Source organism: Oncorhynchus mykiss, chromosome 30 (assembly GCF_013265735.2).
Source record: "Oncorhynchus mykiss isolate Arlee chromosome 30, USDA_OmykA_1.1, whole genome shotgun sequence".
NCBI classification, from domain to species: Eukaryota; Metazoa; Chordata; class Actinopteri; order Salmoniformes; family Salmonidae; genus Oncorhynchus; species Oncorhynchus mykiss.
Window position 1 is genome coordinate 29884674 of NC_050570.1, and position 20787 is coordinate 29905460.

Consider the following 20787-nt stretch of genomic DNA (forward strand, 5'->3'; position numbering starts at 1 on the left):
CAAGGAGCCACCAGGGCCGCCAGTCTGCATGGAGCAGTCAGGGCCGCCAGTCAGCATGGAGCAGCCAGAGCCGCCAGTCAGCATGGAGCAGCCAGAGCAGCCAGTCAGCATGGAGCAGCCAGTCAGCATAGAGCAGCCAGTCAGCATGGAGCAGCCAGAGCTGCCAGTCAGCATGGAGCAGCCAGTCAGCATGGAGCAGCCAGAGCAGCCAGTCAGCATGGAGCTTCCAGATCTGCCAGTCAGCCATTCTTCCAGATCTGCCTGTCAGCCAGATCTGCCAGTCAGCCAGACTCTTCCAGATCTGCCAGACTCTTCCAGATCTGCCAGTCAGCCAGACTCTTCCAGATCTGCCAGTCAACCAGACTCTTCCAGATCTGCCAGTCAACCAGACTCTTCCAGATCTGCCAGTCAGCCAGGGGCCGCCAGTCAGCCAGGAGCTTCCGCCCCTCTGTCCAGAGCTTCCGCCCCTCTGTCCCGAGCTGCCGCCCCTCTGTCCATTGAGAAGAGTTGCCATGGTGAGGAGGCCACGGAAGAGGACAAGGTGGGGGAAGACTAAGGTGAAGTGGGGGCCACGTCCAGCACCAGAGCCGCCACCGCGGACAGATGCCCACCCAGACCCTCCTCTATAGGTTCTGGTTTTGCGGCCGGAGTCCGCACCTTGGGGGGGGGTACTGTCACACCCTGACCATAGTTTATTTTGTATATTTCTATGTTTTGGTTGGTCAGGGTGTGAGCTGAGTGGGCATTCTATGTTTCATTGTCTAGTTTGTCTATTTCTATGTCTGGCCTGATATGGTTCTCAATCAGAGGCAGGTGTTAGTCATTGTCTCTGATTGGGAACCATATTTAGGTAGCCTGTGTGTTTGATTGTTCCTGTCTCTGTGTTTTCACCAGATAGGGCTGTTTCGGTTTTCGTTACGTTCATTATGTTCTTTGTTTTTGTAGTGTTTGTATCGATTTGTGTTTTACGTTTGTTTATTAAACATGGATTGCAATCTACACGCCGCATTTTGGTCCGACTCTCCTTCACATACAGAAAACCGTGACAACAGAATTATTTACATGAACTAAATGATAACTGAGCAAAGCCTTTTATCCGCAAAAAGTATGTTTGCTGGAAACATCTATGGTGGGATATTGTTTTATGCAGATTTTAGAATTTTCGCTTGAAAATCTGTCATGAATTAGATGGAAATCTTGCTAATCTCTTGGAGGGTGCAGTTATGCGTAACAGATTTTGGAATGCTGTTCCTTTCATTCAAGGTTTACAAAATACTATTATCTCCCTATGCCTATCCACTATTTAAACTCACAGGCTGCAAGTCATTGAAGGACTTTCTAGTCTCATTGAAGCTGGGTTGGAATGTCTTCCTGCCGATATTGTAGACTGGTGATGGGAGGACCACTGGCAGAAGTATTAAAGTGATGTCACCTTCTGTGTCTAGAGATAATAATCTTTAGTGAATAACTTGATTGTTTCAGGTAAAAAAAAGACTATCATCTGAGGCACCCCCAGCAGGGTCATATCAAACTATACCTACACTTCAAAGCGAAGATATTGGGACTGTTTCTCTCTGGGCTGGCGAAGCAAAGTTTTTTTTTTTTTGTTCTTGAAGACCGCAATCCAGTTATTAGTTTCAGCAGTCCGGGTTTAAAATGTAGAAGTCTTGTGCAATCTGTAGTTAAGCAGACAATTATTATTTCTTTACATTTTATTTTACTTTGTAAAAAAAAAAAAAAAAATACATTGACGTAAATAGACAACTTAACATTTACTTAACATATCACACTTGCTCAGATCCACGTTCCCACCGTATTCACACCCAATGCTGTTTCTAATGCTTGTGAGACTTCAAATTGTGTTATGTTGTAGACAGAGAAACAATTACCTTTCCATTGCAGTTAAAGCTGGCTAACACCTAACTCTTGAAGTCCTCCTGACTTTAGAGTCTGGAATGTCTCTTTTATGTTGTCAGCACAATGCGTCAAAAATGAATGGGGCTGTGCTTTTACGGGTTGGCTCTCTGAGTCTTTCTCACTCAAACACCCACAGCCCCTGAGCGCCGCCCCCTTCTATTACAATGGTTGGATTTTCAAATCCAAAAAATGAGAGGTCTCAACCCCGAGGAAAAATCAAACACTTTAGAGAACCAATCAAAACCTGTTGCACAATTTATTTGCAAATATTGCATTAAAACCTGTTAAGGATATGGCAGACATACGCCCCCTTTGGAGAGATTGGGTACCCCTAGTAAACTGGAAAAAAAATCTGTCAAAAATTGCTAATATATGCAAATAAAAATTATTATTGGATAGAAAACACTCTAAAGATTCTAAAACCGTTGGAATTATGTCTGTAAGTATAGCAGAACCCACAGGGCAGGCATTCTTCCAAACTAGTTTTTGTGGCCATGAAAGTTGGAGCAACTTTGACGTCATGGCCCCCACCCTTCCCAACCAGTTATGATTCTGGGGACACTTTCTATCTCTTCCACTAGATGTCCTATTTCATTAGAGCTTTGAATCGTTCAAATCCCGCCAGAATTGACCCTATGGGAGTGAAATTAGTGCGTGCCACGAGAGAATAGGCTGTGCGTATGGGCGCGAATTGGTCCCAGCCATTCCTTTGTTCCAGCACTCAAGAGAAGAGCAGACGATGGCTGATTGAATTGAAGTTTGTTTTGCGTGTCTAAAACATCATAAAGCTTGCTTCTGCACTTAGTTTGACCTGTTTAGTCGACATATAATATGTAATTTTGAAGTTTTGATGCGCAACTTTTCCGGACCAGAGGACGTTTTGGGTGCATTTCAGCTGATGTTATTAGCAGTAGCTAATACAAAGACGCAAGACTTGAAACCAAACGATGTATTGGGTAAGTATGAAGCCTTCCAGAACATTCTGAACGAAGACCATCGAAGGTAAGGGAATATTTATGCTTAAATCTGTGTTTCTGTTGACTCCAACATTACGTGGAAATGTAGCTTGGAACTGAGCGCTGTCTCAGCATATGGAATAGTGTGCGATTTCTGTAACGTTAAAAATAAATCTAACACAGCGGTTGCATAAAGAAGCAGTGTATCTTTCTAACTATATGTAGAACATGTATATTTAGTCAAAGTTTATGATGTCTATTTACGTTATCTTGCCGCGCTACATAGATTTCCTGCGGGCATTTTTGAGTAATTTCTGAAGGTGAACTCACTGTAAATGGACATTTATGGATATAAATGGCATATTATTGAAAAAAAAAAATGTACTGTGTAATATGTCATATTACTGTCATCTGATGAAGATTTTCAAAAGGTTAGTGAGCGATTTATTTTTTAATCCTGCGTTTGTTGATTGCATGTTTTGGCTATTGAAATGAGCTGTGTCTGGTGGTGGTTTTACATATATATGTGCTATGTTTTCGCCGTAAAACATTTTAGAAATCTGACTTGCTGGCTAGATGAACAAGGTGTTTATCTTTCATTTGAGCTATTGGACTTGTTAATGTGTGGAGGTTAAATATTTTTAAGAATATTTTTGCGTTCCATGCGCCACCGTTTCAGCTGAACGTGGGAGGGTTGATTCCCAATTGGGAACCAGTATCGTAGACAGGTTAACAGTCTCCTTTCCAGACCAGTGTGATCACAGCTCTCCTTGCTGTGTGGGTCACGTCAGCCAGTCTAGTGAATCACAGCAAATAGAATCATATTCAAGTCTAATGTTTTTGTAAAATATGTAACTCACAATGCCTGGAGTATCCAGCAGATGCGCATAACAAATAACAATATATTTTTTTAAATACACAACAAATCTTTCAACATGTACCTGGCTACGTCACTCCTGCTCAAGCTTGGTGTGTCCCTTTGTGGGTCCACAATCCTGTGTGTTACGAGGACCCCCCCCCCCCCCATGTATAAAAAAGTAGCATTTACAGAACAATAACTGCGTGTAAGGCTTTTATGTTCTTCTTTAACTTCAGGCTATAGTCGAGTTGTCCAAAAGCAAGAGCGTTTCCTGGTCCATCTCTTCCCCTTCAAAAGAGAGGGTAAAATGGAGTACCTAATCAGTTGCACAACTTCCGCATTTAACCCAAACGATCTCAATCAGAGAGGTGTGGAGGGCTGACTTAATCGACACCACATTTCTAAATTAAATACTTTGAAAGAAGGGTTGATAAGCCAGGCCATATGGTTGAACAAAGGCAAGGGACTGAGGGAAGAGCAAAATGAATAGGGGTGGCAGTAGCTTCAAGGTTAGAAAGGCATGCCGATATTCTAACCCCTGAGCAGCTTGCTGGGAAATCTGCAGGACGTGATCCGTCAGCCAGTGGGTTACCAGCTACAATATGTCTATACACTACCTACTGCTGTTGTGCCCTTGAGCAAGGCACTTTACCCCTAAGTGCACATGAGCTGCCTGTGATGTGTATGTAGTGTGTCAGGTTGGTCACTGTGACAGAATATTTGTACAAATGAACAATACAGCAAGTATGGTAAAATGTCCAGACTATCTATGGTAGCTGTGTATTTAATGTACACTAACTACCACTCGAGTTTGGGGTCACTTAGAAATGTCCTTGTTTTTTAAAGAAAAGCACATTTTTTGTCCATTAAAATAGCAGTGTAGACATTGATAATGTTGTAAATGACTAGTGTAGCTGAAAATGTATTATTTGTAATGGAATATCTACATAGGCGTACAGAGGCCCAATATCAGCAACCATCACTCCTGTGTTACAATGGCACGTTGTGTTAGCTAATCCAAGTTTATAATTTTAAAAGGCTAATTGATCATTAGAAAGCCCTTTTGCAATTATGTTAGCACAGCTGAAAACTGTTGTCCTGATTGAAGAAGCAATAAAACTGGCCTTCTTTAGACTAGTTGAGTATCTGGAGCATCAGCATGTGTGGGTTCGATTACAGGCTCAAAATGGCCAGAAAAAAATACCTTTCTTTTGAAACTCATCAGTCTATTCTTGTTCTGAGAAATGAAGGCTATTCCATGAGAGAAATTACCAATAAACTGAACATCTCTTACAACGCAGTGTACTACTCCCTTCATAGAACGATGCAAATGGGCTCTAACCAGAATAGAAAGAGTGGGTGGCCCCGGTGCACAACTGAGCAAGAGGACAAGGCCATTAGAGTATCTAGTTTGAAAAACAGAAGCCTCACAAGTCCTCAACTGGCAGCTTTATTAAATAGTACCCGCAAAACACCAGTCTCAACGTCAACAGTGAAGAGGTGATTCTGAGATACTGGCCTTCTAGGCAGAGTTCCTCTGTCCAGTGTCTGTGTTCTTTTGCCCATCTTAATATTGTATTTTTATTGGCCAGTCTGAGATATGGCTTTTTCTCTGCAACTCTGCCTAGAAGGCCAGCATCCCAGAGTCACCTCTTCACTGTTGACGTTGAGATTGGTGTTTTGGGGGTACTATTTAATGAAGCTGCCTGTTGAGGACTTGTGAGGCGTCTGTTTCTCAAACGAGACACTCTAATGTACTTGTCCTCTTGCTCATTGGCCTTGACCTAGGCATTTAAGTACAGAAATAAAGGAATGTTAGAAACTAACTTGGCTACATCAAACTTAAGGTCAACTCTAACGTTAGCTAGCTTACAGAATTTGCATCTATCCTCCACATCCAAACAAGTCTGACTAAAGCTGCCACTGTCAAAAACCATTTAAAACCAGTACAGTAATGCTGACGAACTCAATGAATCCCCATGCAAGTTGAGATAAGCCTGCTACATAGCTTGGTTAAATGAACCCAGATGGAGAATAAGTAAAATCTAGATATAGTAACGTAGCAAGCTAACCAGCTAATTTAGCTAACGAGTGAAACAGTGTCCGATACAGTCCAGAAGAAGTGTCAGACTAAACTAGCTAAGTTAGCTAGCTACCGTTACAGACACTGACATAGTTAACTAGCCAAATGTCAACAAAAAAAACGTACATTTAGCTAGTTATATTCCGTGTAAACACTTCAGTAAGCTAGCGTCACGAGCATGGTCATGCATTTACTTACCTTATCAATCTTGAAGATGATATAATGTAAACTCACCCCATTCCGTACAACGAGGCTACAAAGAAAACTAATGGGAGTGTAGTGACTGTGTTGACTTCAAAATCGGGGGTGTGAACTAGGTTTCTATTCAAGCGTTGATCGACATGGTAATGGCTCTATAGTATTGGAGAAAAGTTGAAAAAATGGACCCTCCGTTACATCTTGACGTGTCATGTCGTAACGTACAGCACGCATAAAGCAACTATTTCCGTCTTACAATCTCTCTCCACCAGGTGTAGCACTTCTCTCATTATTTAAAAACAAGAAATGGACAGTGACGGGGGTAAGGGGGGATACCTAGTCATTTTTTTTGTCATCATTGCATGCGATCATCATTCTCAAAGCCGCTGTTTACTTCTAAGGTCACTTTAGCACCGCCCTAAAAACTTGATTCAAATTCGACACAAACCTTCAAATAGGTATGTAATGACACATTATATAAACTCTTTATAGTGTTTTCTTTACATTTTAGAGGCGATGAGGTGGACAGATCGAGTGAAAAAGCAATTTTCCCCCACGACATCTGTCCTTCTCACTATCACGCATTAGTTTCGCTTCCCCATCTGCCATTTTTTTTAAAGACCCGACGGGGCTCATTGCCTGCTTGAATTATGCAGAAACGGGCAGTGTTTAGGTAATGTAATTGAATTTGTTGGAAAGGGGATAAATTGTGCTTTACAATGGTATTGACATTACAATTGATCTGGAAGTATTACGTTTTTGGGGCGCTAAAATAAGGGCAATATGACCAAGGCGATGTACGAGTTTACGTTACTCATTTATCACTCAAAAAAGTGTTATGAGTGAGTGCACCTCAAACATATTTCCAGGGTGTTGATGCATCATCCTCCCAATACAGCCTCTTCAACATCACGGGTAGGGGAAGGGTATCCATCTGCAAAAGGGATGTTTTGCTCTGATGTCAAATCAACTGTTGCTAGCTACCTGCATCAACCTACCTTAGCTGTTGTGCTAACTAACATGCTACTGAACCGTGACGCTAGCATATTGGTATTAAAAGACAGCAACATATTCACATAAAAATTGTGTTTAGGCAAATCATTAGTTAGATAGCAGAAATATGATAGCTAATGTTAGCTAACTAAGCACTAGCCAGTCAGTCAGTGGAGCTGACAGATTGAAACTGGTATCAACAAAATGTGTTTCACGCTATCCCATAAAACATGACATTGCTAACTATTTAAAAGTTTATTTGGAAGTTTAATTCATAAATTAGACACTCACCAGACAACTTTGGTAGGTAGCTAGGTTTTCCATTTTCGAACAGATGTTTCCAATCGCCTTGATTGATCATCAACGGTTACTGGCCTTAAAACTTGTTACCACAAATTGAAATTGAATCATGAGAGAATTGTCTGCAAGAAAAAAACCTCTGGCAAACATTTTTCCCACTAGTGTCAATACATATTATTGTTGCCAAATGTTTGCTGCAGATTCAACACTAGTGGCAAACTTTTGGTTATATTTTGTGGCACACTATTTAGTTTGCAGCAACTAATTTATTTTTGTAAGGGGAGTCAGATGTGTTAAAGCATTACAGTAGCTCTTCGGCAGGAGGTTTGGCCACCTCTGTTTTCTATTTATTATTTCCCTCCTTCTTCCTTTTATGTGTCTGAGCTAATGCTGTAGAATGTTTGTCTCATTGCCTACAGTTGTCATTCTGAGTGATGGAGGAAGAGCTCAGCTAGGGTTGGTAGATTTAAACCAGGATGTAAACACTTGACTCCCATCAGGCCCGCTGTTGGGATAACCAAAAGCTTTCTCTCTCTGAGGCCTCTCAGCTGAATACCTTTATTCCAGGACCTAGAGTAAAACATACAAGTCTACAGATTACAAGAGACTACCAGCTAGTGAGAAAAACACCTGAGATAATGAGCTTTGATACGCTGCCTGTCTCTCTTCCTCCAGCCGCCATCCATCAATGGAAATGAAAGAGACAGAGAGAGGGCCAAAGCTGGGTTATTCTCAGTTTGTCACTGTAAACTAGATTTCACAGACCTGGCTGACCTTTGGTGAACCAATTTTCGGCGCAGTGTAGCCTGCTGCTGCCCTGCCAACTATGCAAACCACTGGAATGAGTGATGGGATTTATTTAGGGATAGCCATGTCTCACTAATAGCCAAACATAACATATACCTGCACCCACCTATCAATGTAATTGAATCAAACACAATTAATAGTCCTTCAACTCACATTTCAAGTGTATCCATGCCACTTTTGTTTTACTGTTATCTCATCAGACATTCCAATTAAGCTCAGTGTTTTCTTTTTCTGAACTGGATTTGCACCTAATATTCCTTAGATTCATACCTTGTGCTCCCCAGCATTCTAAAAAGGTACTAAATATTGACAGCCAGAATGAAGAGAATAAAGTATATCAATAACTAATAAATGCCCCCACTCTGGCCATCATAAATTATAGAAAACTTTCCAAGCTGCCTCTCTTAGTATTTTACACTTTTTTCTCACACAATGCATTGGCTGGATTGTTTTCAAGGATATCCAAGGGATAAAGTCATTAGTCTAAGAACAAGTCACCTGGTGTTTAATGGCAAACACTGGAGCAAGTGGTGCTCTAGGGTTTGTTGTGACTTTAATGTATTAGACTGTTGTCTGGCAATGTAGCCTTGTCTAAATCTTTTACACAGATTAATTGTAAAGATTCACATAAGGCAACATTTCATGGAATATCTGTCCTGGTCCTAAAATATGGGATAAGAAATCCTCTCGATGCGCTAAATGAATGAATGGAACATCTTAATGATATTTTCTGTGGTTTGCATGAAGCTTGTCCTCCTTAGAGAGGAGATTAAGATTTAAATATAATCTTAACTGACACACTTCCATTTAACACTGTCATTTAGTGAATTGGTACTAATTGATAGGATCTGGGACCAACTAACAGTACTAGTATGTCTAATTTTGTTCAATTTGCATCAAATATGTTATCATCTAGATTAATGAACTAAAGATCAAATATAAATATGAGGTGGATTTAAGTAATATATTATGTCTGAGAAAATTAGACACTAGATGGAGTATCTACACTATTTACAGACAGGACATAAAAATGACTTTTATTTAGTGAATGAACAAATTCAGAATGTTATACAGCATATGGACATTGCTTAGTAACTGTTCACAAACAACTGCAGTATAAAAAATTAAATGACATGTAACATAACATACTAGCCACTGCATTTGTGGTGTTTTATTTCTGTACGTCTGAAGTACTGTAACTCCAATTTGTGGGAATTTAAACATATGAAAAAAAAAGTTAAACAAGGAACAGTTGATTTCCATATTAACTCATGAAGCTCTGAACATGGGGTGGGGTAGGATTAAACTGAAGAGTGTGAGTATAAAAACATGGGTTGTGTTTAATAACAAAGTGAAGGACCTAAAGCCATGCTGGTGTCAAACCAAACACACTGTCGAGATAACACTTCATTATCAGCAAAAGCATCACATTGTAAGTGATTGAGATCTGTGCAATTTAAGGATGTCAGGACATGGGCAACATATCAGTGATGATACATCTTTTGATATCGATAATGGTCAGAAAGTCTGAGTTTTATTGTTATTATGTAAAAAGGCAAAGTGAACATGATGAAGCCCCCTGTTATATGTGTCTATGACACAACACATTTCCAGAAAGTTATAATTTTACATTAATCCAAATGCATATCTCTTGAGATCATAACCAAAATGTCCCTCAGTGCCTTCCAAAACTGCTCTTAACTGTAATCAGGTCAGTGTGATAGCAGCACAAGCATCTGCATATCTGGACACTGGCACCTTATTAGCTACATAATTTGGTTGTTTCGTATTCCATGGAATTAGGCTGTTTGGCAGAGAAAGCCTGCAACGCTGCCTGTATTCGGACAACATCTGTGGTGGATAATTTGAGGCGGTGGCGCAGGAGACAGGAGAACAGGTCCAGGAGCTGAGGTCCGGGAGGGGACAGTCTGTTGACCCGGTCCCTGATCTCCAGCAGCTGCAGCAGGGCTGAGTCCTGCGATCCCTGAGTGTACGGGTAGTCCAGCTGCAGAATCAGGTCCTGGATCGCTTCTGGGTCAAAATGCATACTATAGCCGAACACCTGGATGCTATTTATTTTCATGTAGCCCAGGTTCTTACCGGGCTCCAGAAACTCGAAAGGTTCGTAGTACACCGAGCCGTTCCCTTGGGGCAATGGAGCCCTGATCCTGCTCCGCAGGTAGAAGTGGACAGTCTCAAAAAACGTTTTCCACTTGTTACCCAAAGTCAATGTCCAGTTGTAACAGTCCAGGGGAATGTTTAGTTTAGTCCTCTCCCAATCAGGATAGCTGTTCTGGTCTATGGGCATGCTCCAGCTCTCAGAGTGACTTCCCCCGAAGGGGTTGATGTAGACAGACAGCACTGGTTCCAGGGAGCTGTTCCTAGTTAGGCAGATCTGCAGGGTCATCCCCAGGAGCATGTGGACGTGGTTGGACTTGTACTTGTTGCTCTTCAATGTCAACAGCATCCTCTTCCTCCACGATGGGTCAAACCAGTTGTTGAGTCGGACGTCGTTGCTGACGAAGATCCCATGGATGCTAATACGGCTGTCTTTCTTCTGCAGCAGGTATCTCAGCTCCAGGTCCTGCAGGTCTGTCTCGAAGCTGATGTAGTGGTCCGTGGAGTCTGGGACCTCATTGCGGCAGACCCCCTGGCTGAGCATGTACCCGGGGTTGCAGCTGGCACAGCGGGAGCGGTTGTCATAGGAGCAAGAGGCGCAGAAAGAGGCATCGCCCACAGTGCAAGGGATGACACCCTGGCAGGACGGATGGTCGTAGGGGCAAGAGCAGCTCCTTGTCTCCTCCAGGTAGGAACCTATGTAGTTGTTCTCACTGCAGTACATGATGGACAGGATGTAGTTCAGCCAGTAGCTGAAGGACCTGCAAAACACACTCAAACACAAATACAGATCACCTTCCAGACAGTATATTATTATTTTATTTTTAGGGAAATGCACTTAGTATGGCCATACACTGTATAGTGCACTTTGCAGTTCTGGGAATACTATCTGCACTATGATATCAGGTTCACTAGAATAACCACATATTCCCCAATAAATAGTTTAATCTCCCATAGGTTCATGTCATCATATAGCTGTATTTTCCTGAAGAAATAACAATATATAAATTATCCCCCTGTAGTATTTATGTCTGGCCATGTCAGTGGGTTGTCAAAGAGTGTTAACTTTATATGTACGCAAGCAGGGTGTCACGGTATTTTCCCAACCCCACATGAGACATAAAAAATGATAAATGCAGTATCTATGTAGGTACAGTACCAGTCAAAAGTTTGGACACACATACTCATTCAAGGGTTTTTCTTTTTTTTACTATTTTCTACATTGTAGAAAATAGGATGTATGCAATAGTCATGCCCCTTTAAAAAAATGCAGGATTAAGGGCAGAGCGAACCCTTTGTTTACTGAGGAATTTAGTAAAACCATAAGGGAATGAAATGCAATGTGGGCTAAAGCAAGAGGGTCTGGTTCGGCGAATGATTGGATGGCTTTTCAGCGTCTTCGAAATATGGGTGTGGCTATGATCCGAAAATTGAAAGCAGATCACTACCCAAAATCTACTTCGGATAATTTCAATAATCCATCCAAATTTTGACAAGTAGTGAAAGGTTTGTATTGCAAAACGATACAAAGCTTCCCAAATAAATGTTGGTAGACACACAGATTGTAACTGAGAGAACCTCCATTCTGAAAACCTTAAATCAACATTTTCTAGATGCAGGCAGTTTATTTGAAAAAGTCAAAGGTATAACTGAGCCCCGTATGAATTTACCTGACACCCCTGTGCACTCCTTCGCCAGGTTCTCCTTTTCATCCTTCTCTGTTTCAGAAGTGTGTAAAGCCCCGAAAGAAATTGATAGAAAAAAAATCCCCTGGCCCTCATGTTCTAGACCCCCGTTTCCTACACCTAGCTGCAGACATCATTGCTCCCCCTTAACATGTATCCTTAACCTTACACTTGACATTAAGGAAATCCCCAAGTTAGTGCATCTGCTCTTGTACTGCCTCTCCTGAAAGGTGGAGATCCTTTGTAATTTACCATATCGAAATTGTCAGTACTGTCAAAGGTACCTGAGTTGTTAGTTAGTAGGCAGCTGAAAACAACATCTGAAATGGAATGCAATCAGGCTTTAGGTCTGGCCACAGCACTGTTTCAGCAACATTGAATGTTTTAAATGACATCCACTGTGCTCTTGACAAGAAGTTACATTGTGTGTCTGTCTTTATTGATTGTCAAAGGCATTTGACACCGTGGACCATGCTGTGTTAGTGCAAAGGATAAAATGTTGTGGAATTACAGGTCATGTTCTAGATTGGTTTATAAATGACCTATCAAATCGTACACAATGTGTAATGGTGGATGGTTGAAAATCTGAGTACATAGTGGTGTGCTCAGATGTTATGCAAGGTTCTATTTTGGGCCCAATGTTATTCATTTTGTATATCAACAACATTGTGGATCATATTGAAACAGCAGATTTTCAATTTTATGCAGATGATACTGTTCTTTATTCAAGTAGTAGTAGTTTATCTTTAGCTTTTGAAAATGCCCAAAGAGCATTTAACATCATACAACATAATGTATGATTTGAAGCTGGTTCTGAATTTGGGTAAAACAAAATGCATGGTATTTTCAAATGCCGGGCATGTTACTAATCATGTCATTGCTACATTGGCTGGACATACTATAGAGCAAGTCAAAGTGTAAAAATAATTAGGTGTGTGGGTTGATGACAAGCTGAGCTTCATTGTTTATGTGGAGAACTTGATAAGGAAGCTCAAGCTGAGAATAGGTTTTTATTATCAGCATGAGGCTTGTTTTTCTTTGGAGGCCAGGAAGGAGCTGGTACGATGTACATCACTGGCGGTATCAGATTTTAGTGATGTTATTTATACAGTTCAATTCGGAAGTTTACATACACCTTAGCTAAATACATTTAAACTCAGTTTTCTCAATTTCTGACATTTAATCCTAGTAAAAATTCCCTGTCTTAGGTCAGTTACGGTCACCATATGCAAAATAAGTATATGCATATTCTAGTTTCTGGGCCTAAGAAATAGGCAGTTTTATTCTTTATTTTTTATTTGTATTCTTTTTTCTTTTTTTTAAGAATTTGAAATGTCAGAAAAATGCTTGAGAATTCTTTATTTCAGCTTTTATTCCTTTCATCACATTCCCAGTGGGTCAGAAGTTTACATACACATAATTAGTATTTGGTAGGATTGCCTTTAAATTGTTTAACCTGTTGAGTGTAGGGGGCAGTATTTAGATTTTTTTAAATTAAAAACGTACCCATTTGAAACTGCCTATTTCTCAGGCCCAGAAACTAGAATATGCATGTACTTGTCAGATTAGGATAGAAAACACTCTAAAGTTTCCAAAACTGTCAAAATATTTGGTGTGTGGGTTGATGACAAGCTGAGCTTCATTGTTTATGTGGAGAACTTGATAAGGAAGCTCAAGCTGAGAATAGGTTTTTATTATCGGCATGAGGCTTGCTTTTTTTTGGAGGCCAAGAAGGAGCTGGTACGACGTACATTCCTACTGGTGGTATCAGATTTTAGTGATGTTATTTATACAGTTCAAGTCGGAAGTTTACATACACCTTAGCTAACTACATTTAAACTCAGTTTTCACAATTTCTGACATTTAATCCTAGTAAAAATTCCCTGTTTTATTCTTTATTTCAGCTTTTATTCCTTTCATCACATTCCCAGTGGGTCAGAAGTTTACATACACATAATTAGTATTTGGTAGCATTGCCTTTAAATTGTTTAACCTGTTGAGTGTAGGGGGCAGTATTTAGATTTTTTGGGGATGAAAAACGTACCCATTTGAAACTGCCTATTTCTCAGGCCCAGAAACTAGAATATGCATATACTTGTCAGATTGGGATAGAAAACACTCTAAAGTTTCTAAAACTGTCAAAATATTGTCTGTGAGTATAACAGAACTGATATTGCAGACGAAAACCTGAGGAAAATCAAACCAGGAAGTGCTGCTTTTCCTGAAAGCTCTCTGTTCCATTGGATGCCTTGCCTCCATTTAAAGGGATATCAAGCAGATTCCTTTTCCTATGGCTTCCCCAAGGTGTCAACAGTCTTTACACATAGTTTTAGGCATTTTGAAAAATGAGCGAGAAAGATAACATCGCGTCAGTGGATAGCTGGGTGTTCGCATGAGTTTTGCATGCGCAACAGAGTGGTGCAGCATTGTCTCTCCCTCTCCTATTGAAAAAGCGATAGTCCCGGTTGATATATTATTGATTATATATTTTAAAAACAACCTGAGGATTGATTATAAAAAACTTGACATGTTTCTGTGCAAATTACGGATACTATTTGGAATTATCCTCTGCGATGTCGTGACCGCTCGAGCCTGTGGATTTCTAAACATAACATGCCAAACAAATGATGGTATTTTGGATATAAAAATAATCTTTATGGAACAAAAGGAAAATTTATTGTGTAACTGGGAGTCTCGTGAGTGAAAACATCCGAAGATCATGAAAGGAAAGCGATTCATTTTATTGCTTTTCTGATTTTCGTGACCAAGCTACTTTGATGATAGGTGTTCATGATGTTTTGTCTAGTGATTGATAAACTCACACAAACGCTTGGATTGCTTTCGCTGTAAAGCATATTTTCACAATCTGACACGACAGGTGGATTAACAAAGAGTTAAGCTGTGTTATGCTATATTGCATTTGTGATTTCATGAAAATTTAAAATGTTTAGTAATTTTATTTGAATTTGGCGCACTACAATTCAGCGGGTGTTGATGTAAATGATCCCGCTAACAGGATGGGGTGCGTCACTTGCTCGCACACGCATTTTCAGTTCTGCCCACAAATTGTCAATATGATTGAGGTCAGGGCTTTGTGAAGGCCACTCCAATACCTTGACTTTGTTGTCCTAGAACCAGTTTGCCACAACTTTGTAAGTATGCTTTGGGTCATTGTCCATTTGGAAGACCCATTTGCGACCAAGCTTTAACTTCCTGACGGATGTCTTGAGATGTTGATTCAATATATCCACATAATTTTCCAGCCTCACGATGCCATCTATTTTGTGAAGTACACAAGTCCCTCCTGCAGCAAAGCACCCCACAACATGATGCTGTCACCCCAGTGCTTCACTGTTGGGATGGTGTTCTTCGGCTTGCAAGCCTCTCCCTCCAAACATAACGATGGTCATTATAGCCAAACAGTTCTATTTTTGTTTCCTCAGACTAGAGGACATTTCTCCAAAAAGTACGATCTTTGTCCCCATGTGCAGTTGCAAACCGTAGTCTGGTTTATTTATGGCGGTGTTGGAGCAGTGGCTTCTTTCTTTCTGAGTGGCCTTTCAGGTTATGTCGATATAGGTCTCGTTTTACTGTGGATATAGATACTTTTGTACCTGTTTCCTCCAGCATCTACACAAGGCCACTTGCTGTTGTTCTAGGATTGATTTGTACTTTTCACACCAAAGTACGTTCATCTCTAGGAGACAGAACGCATCTCCTTTCTGAGCCGGTTTGATAGCTTCATGGTCCCATGGTGTTTATACTTGCATACTATTGTTTGTACAGAGAACGTGGTACCTTCAGGCATTTGGAAAGTGCTCCCAAGGATGAACCAGGCTTGTGGAGATCTACAATTTTTTCTGAGATATTGGCTGATTTCTTTTGATTTTCCCATGATGTCAAGCAAAGAGGCACTGAGTTTGAAGGTAGGCCTTGAAATACATCCACAGGTACACCTCCCATTGACTCAAATCATGTCAATTAGCCTATCAGAAGGTCCTAAAACCATGACATAATTTTCTGGAATTTTCCAAGATGTTTAAAGGCACAGTCAACTAAGTGTATGTAAACTTCTGACCCACTGGAATTGTGATTCAGTGAATTATAAGTGAAATAATCAGTCTGTAAACAATTGTGGAAATATTACTTGTGTCATGCACAAAGTAGATGTCCTAACTGACTTTTCAAAACTATAGTTTGTTAACAAGAAATTTGTGTAGTGGTTGAAAAACTAGTTTTCATGACTCCAACCTAAGTGCATGGAAACGTCCGACTTCAACTGTAATTGTTTTAATGTATTTGTGTCTGTAGTTTTGTTTAAAGTTGCATTAGTGTATGTAAGTTGTTTTGTCTGAAACGTTGTTCCCACTGCTGCTACTGGACCAGGTCTCTCCTGAAAAATAGATGTTCTCAATGACAAAAACCTGTATTAATAAAGGTTAAATATACCTATTTAAAAAATTGTGAAGAAATCCAAATGATGAAATAGCACATATGTGGCTATGCCAAGGGAAAGTATTCACCTCCCTTGGCATTCTTTTCTATTTTGTTATCTTACAACCTGGAATTACATTTTTATGGCTGCAGGGGCAGTATTGAGTAGCTTGGATGAAAAGGTGCCGATTGTAAACGGCCAGCTCCTCAGTCCCAGATACTAATATATGCATATTATTATTAGTAGTATTGGATAGAAAACACTCTGACGTTTCTAAAACTTTTTGAATTATGTCTGTCAGGATAACAGATCTCATATTGCATGCAAAACCCTGAGAAATTCCACTTCCTGTTTGTATTTTTTCTGGGGGTGGCAGATTTTCAACCAAGCTCTCCTTGAAATTACAGCGAGATAAGGATGAATTCTCACTTCCTACGCCTTACACTAGATTTCAACAGTCAATAGAACTTTGTCTGATGACTCTAATGTGAAGGGGGGTCGAATGAGACAGGAAATAGTCACCACTGCCACGACTTGACCATGCTTTCACTATGCGCGTTGACAGGGGAAGGACCTGCGTTCCACCGGTCATCTGAAGTCATTCTAATTCTCCGGGTGGAATGTTATTCAAGATATATGTAAACAACATTCTAAAGATTGATTCAGGACATCGTTTGACATGTTTCTACTGACTGTTACGAAACTTTTGGACATTTTGTCAAGTTAAAGTGGACGCGCTTTGTGACTTTGGAATTGTTTACCAAACGCGCTAACCAAAGTAACTAATTGGACATAAATAACGGACATTTTCGAACAAATCAAGCATTTATTGTGGACCTGGGATTCCTAGGACTGCATTCTGATGAAGTTCATCAAAGGTAAGGAAACATTTATCATGTATTTTCTGGTTTCTGTTGACTCCAACATGGCGGCTAATTTGGCTTCTGTTCTGAGCTCTGTGTCAGATAATTGCATGGGTTGCTTTTTCCGTAAACTTTTTTTAAAGGTCTGACACAGCGGTTGCATTAAGGAGAGGTATATCTATAATTCCATGTGTATAACTTGTATTATTATCCACATGTATGATGAGTATTTCTGTTGAAACGATGTGGCTATGCAAAATCACTTTAATGTTTTTGGAACTAGTGAATCTAATAGGCCAATGTAAACTCAGATTTTTTTTATATAAATATGAACTTTATCAAACAAAACATGCATGTATTGTGTATGTCCTATGAGTGTCATCTGATGAAGATAGTTCCAGGTTAGTGATTCATTTTCTCTATTTCTGCTTTTTGTGAAATCTATATTTTGCTGGAAAATGGCTGTGTTTATTATGGTTTGGTGGAGAACTAACATAATTGTTTGTAGTGCTTTTGCTGAAAAGCATATTTGAAATCAGACACGTCGGTGGGATTAACAACGAGAATAGCTTTAAAATGGTATGAGACACATGTATGTTTGAGGAATGTTAATTATGAGATTGTTGATGTTTTGAAAATGACGCCCTACACTTTGACTGGCTGTTGTCAAATCGCTTCCGTTAACGGGATTGCAGCCACAAGAAGTTAAAGTAGATTTTTGGGGCCACCTTTTGCAGCAACTACAGCTGCAAGTCTCTTGGTGTATGTCTCTATAAGCTTGGCACATCTAGCCACTGGGATTTTTGCCCATTCTTCAGGGCAAAACTGCTCCAGTTCATTCAAGTTGGATGGGTTCTGCTGGTGTACAGCAATCTTTAAGTCATACCACAGATTCTCAATTGGATTGAGGTCTGGGCTTTGAGTAGGTCATTCAATACATTTAAATGTTTTCCCTTAAACCACTTGAGTATGGCTTTAGCAGCATGATTAGGGTTAGTGTCCTGCTGGAAGGTGATCCTCGGTCCCAGTCTCAAATCTTTGCAAGACAAACAGGTTTCCCTCAAGATTTTTTCTGTATTTAGCGCCATCCATCATTACTTCAATTCTGACCATGAAAAATCCCCATAGCATGATGCTGCCACCACCATGCTTCACTGTGGGTATGGTGTTCAAGGTGATGGGTTTGTGCCAGACATAGCATTTTCCTCGATTATCAAAAAGCTCAATTTCAGTCTCATCTGACCAGAGTACCTTCTTCCATATGTTTGGGGAGTCCCACATGCCTTTTCGCGAACCCCAAACGCGTTTGCTTATTTTCTTCTTTAAGCAATGGCTTTTTTCTGGTTACTCTTCTGTAAAGCCCAGCTCTGTGGATTGTACAGCTTAAAGTGGTCCTATGGACAGATACTCCCATCTCCGCTGTGGAGCTTTGCAGCTCCTTCAGCTTTATCTTTGTTGCCGCTCTGATAAATGACCTCCTTGCCTGGTCCATGAGTTTTGTTGGACGGCCCTCTCTTGGCAGGTTTGTTGTGGAGCCATATTCTTAAATTTTTTTAATATTGGATTTAATGGTGCTCCGTGGGATGTTCAAAGTTTCTGATATTTCTTTATAACCCAATCCTGTTCTGTACTTCTCCACAACTTTGTCCCTGACCTGTTTGGAGAGCTCCTTGGTCTTCATGGTGCCACTTGCTTGGTGATGCCCCTTGTTTAGTGGTGTTGCTGACTCTGGGGCCTTTCAGAACAGGTGTACTGTATATATACTGAGATCATGTGACAGATCATGTGACACACATATTGCACCCAGGTGAACTAATTATGTGACTTCTGAAGGTAATTGGTTGCACCAGATCTTATTTAGGGGCTTCATAGCAAAGGGGGTGAATACATATGCACACACCACTTTTCAGTTTTACATTCTTTAGACATTTTTGAAACAAGGTGATTTTTTAATTTCACTTCACCAATTTGAACTTTTTTCTGTATGTCCATTACATGGAATAAAAATAAAAATACATTTAAATTACAGGTTGTAATGCAACAAAATAAGAAAATGCAAAGGGGGATGAAGACTTTTGCAAGACACTGTAATTATGTAGTAACCAAAAAAGTGTTAAACAAATCAAAATATATATTTTATATTTGAGATTCTTCAAAGTAGCCACCATTCAGCTTGATGACAGCTTTGCACACTCTTGGCATTCTTTCAACCAGCTTCATGAGGTGGTCACCTGGAATGCATTTAAATTATTAACAGGTGTACCTTTTATTAAAATTTAATTTGTGGAATTTCTTTCCTTCTAAATGCGTTTGAGCCAGTCAGTTGTGTTGTGACAAAGTAGGGGTGGTATACAGAAGCTAGCCCTATTTGGTAAAACACCAAGTCCATATTATGGCAAGAGCAGCTCAAATAAGCAAAGAGAAACAACAGTCCATCATTACTTTGAAAGTTTTGATGTCTTCACTATTATTTCGACAATGTAGAAAATAGTAAACATAAAGAAAAGCCCTTGAATGAGTAGGTGTGTCCAAACTTTTGACTGGTACTGCATATGTAACTCATGAAAATATATGAGAGTGGAAAAGTAGAAAATAAAAAATATATTTTAAAGTTCAGCTTCATATATCCCCATTGAGATCGTGTTTGTGCCTCGACCTAGGTTGGGCAAAACTAAACATGGCGGTGTTCGCCTTAGCAATCTCACTAGAATAAAGACCTCCTCCACTCCTGACATGATTGAAAGAGATTGTGATGCCTCACATCTCAAAGTAGGGCTACTTAATAATGTGTTAAAGTTAAATATTTGTAAAGAATATTTTTTGAATTTCCCAACCTTTTCAGCTGAATGGGAGGGGTGTCCCCTTTGGGGGACTCCTAGCCATAATTAATGTTAGATCCCTCACTTCCAAGGCAGTTATAGTCAATGAACTAATCACTGATCATAATCTTGATGTGAATGGCCTGACTGAAACATGGCTCAAGCCTGATTAATTTATTGTGTTAAATGAGGCCTCACCTCCTGGTGACACTAGTGACCATATCCCCCACGTATCCCGCAAAGGTGGAGGTGTTGCTAACATTTACGATAGCAAATTTCAATTTACAAAACAAATCAACGTTTTCGTCTTTTGAGCTTCTAGTCATGAAATCTATGCAGCCTACTCAATCACTTTTTATAGCTACTGTTTACAGGCCTCCTGGGCCATATACAGCGTTCCTCATTGAGTTCCCCGAATTCCTATCGGACCTTGTCCTAGTCATAGCAGATAATATTCACATTTTTGGTGACTTTAATATTCACATGGAAAAGTCCACAGACCCACTGCCAAAGGCTTTCGGAGCAATCATCGACTCAGTGGATTTTGTCCAACATGTCTAAGGACCTACTCACTGCCAAGGTCATACTCTGGACCTAGTTTTGTCCCATGAAATAAATGTTGTGGATCTTAATGTTTTTCCTCATAATCCTGGACTATCGGACCACCATTTTATTACGTTTGCAATCGCAACAAATAATCTGCTCAGACCCCAACCAAGGAGCATCAAAAGTTGTGCTATAAATTCTCAGACAA

General features: G+C 40.1%; 1 protein-coding gene across 2 annotated transcripts in view; it reads right to left on the minus strand.

Annotated features, from left to right (window-relative positions):
* Window positions 1-9128: 9128 nt before the first annotated feature.
* The window catches only part of LOC110521697 (BMP/retinoic acid-inducible neural-specific protein 3), a 98276-nt gene continuing 86617 nt past the window's right edge, over window positions 9129-20787 (minus strand). For both annotated transcript variants that reach the window (XM_036968752.1, XM_036968751.1), the window contains exon 9: window positions 9129-10992. In XM_036968752.1, coding sequence (XP_036824647.1) covers window positions 9876-10992 — 1117 coding nt within the window. In that variant the 3' untranslated portion in view covers window positions 9129-9875. The remainder of the gene's footprint in view (window positions 10993-20787) is intronic.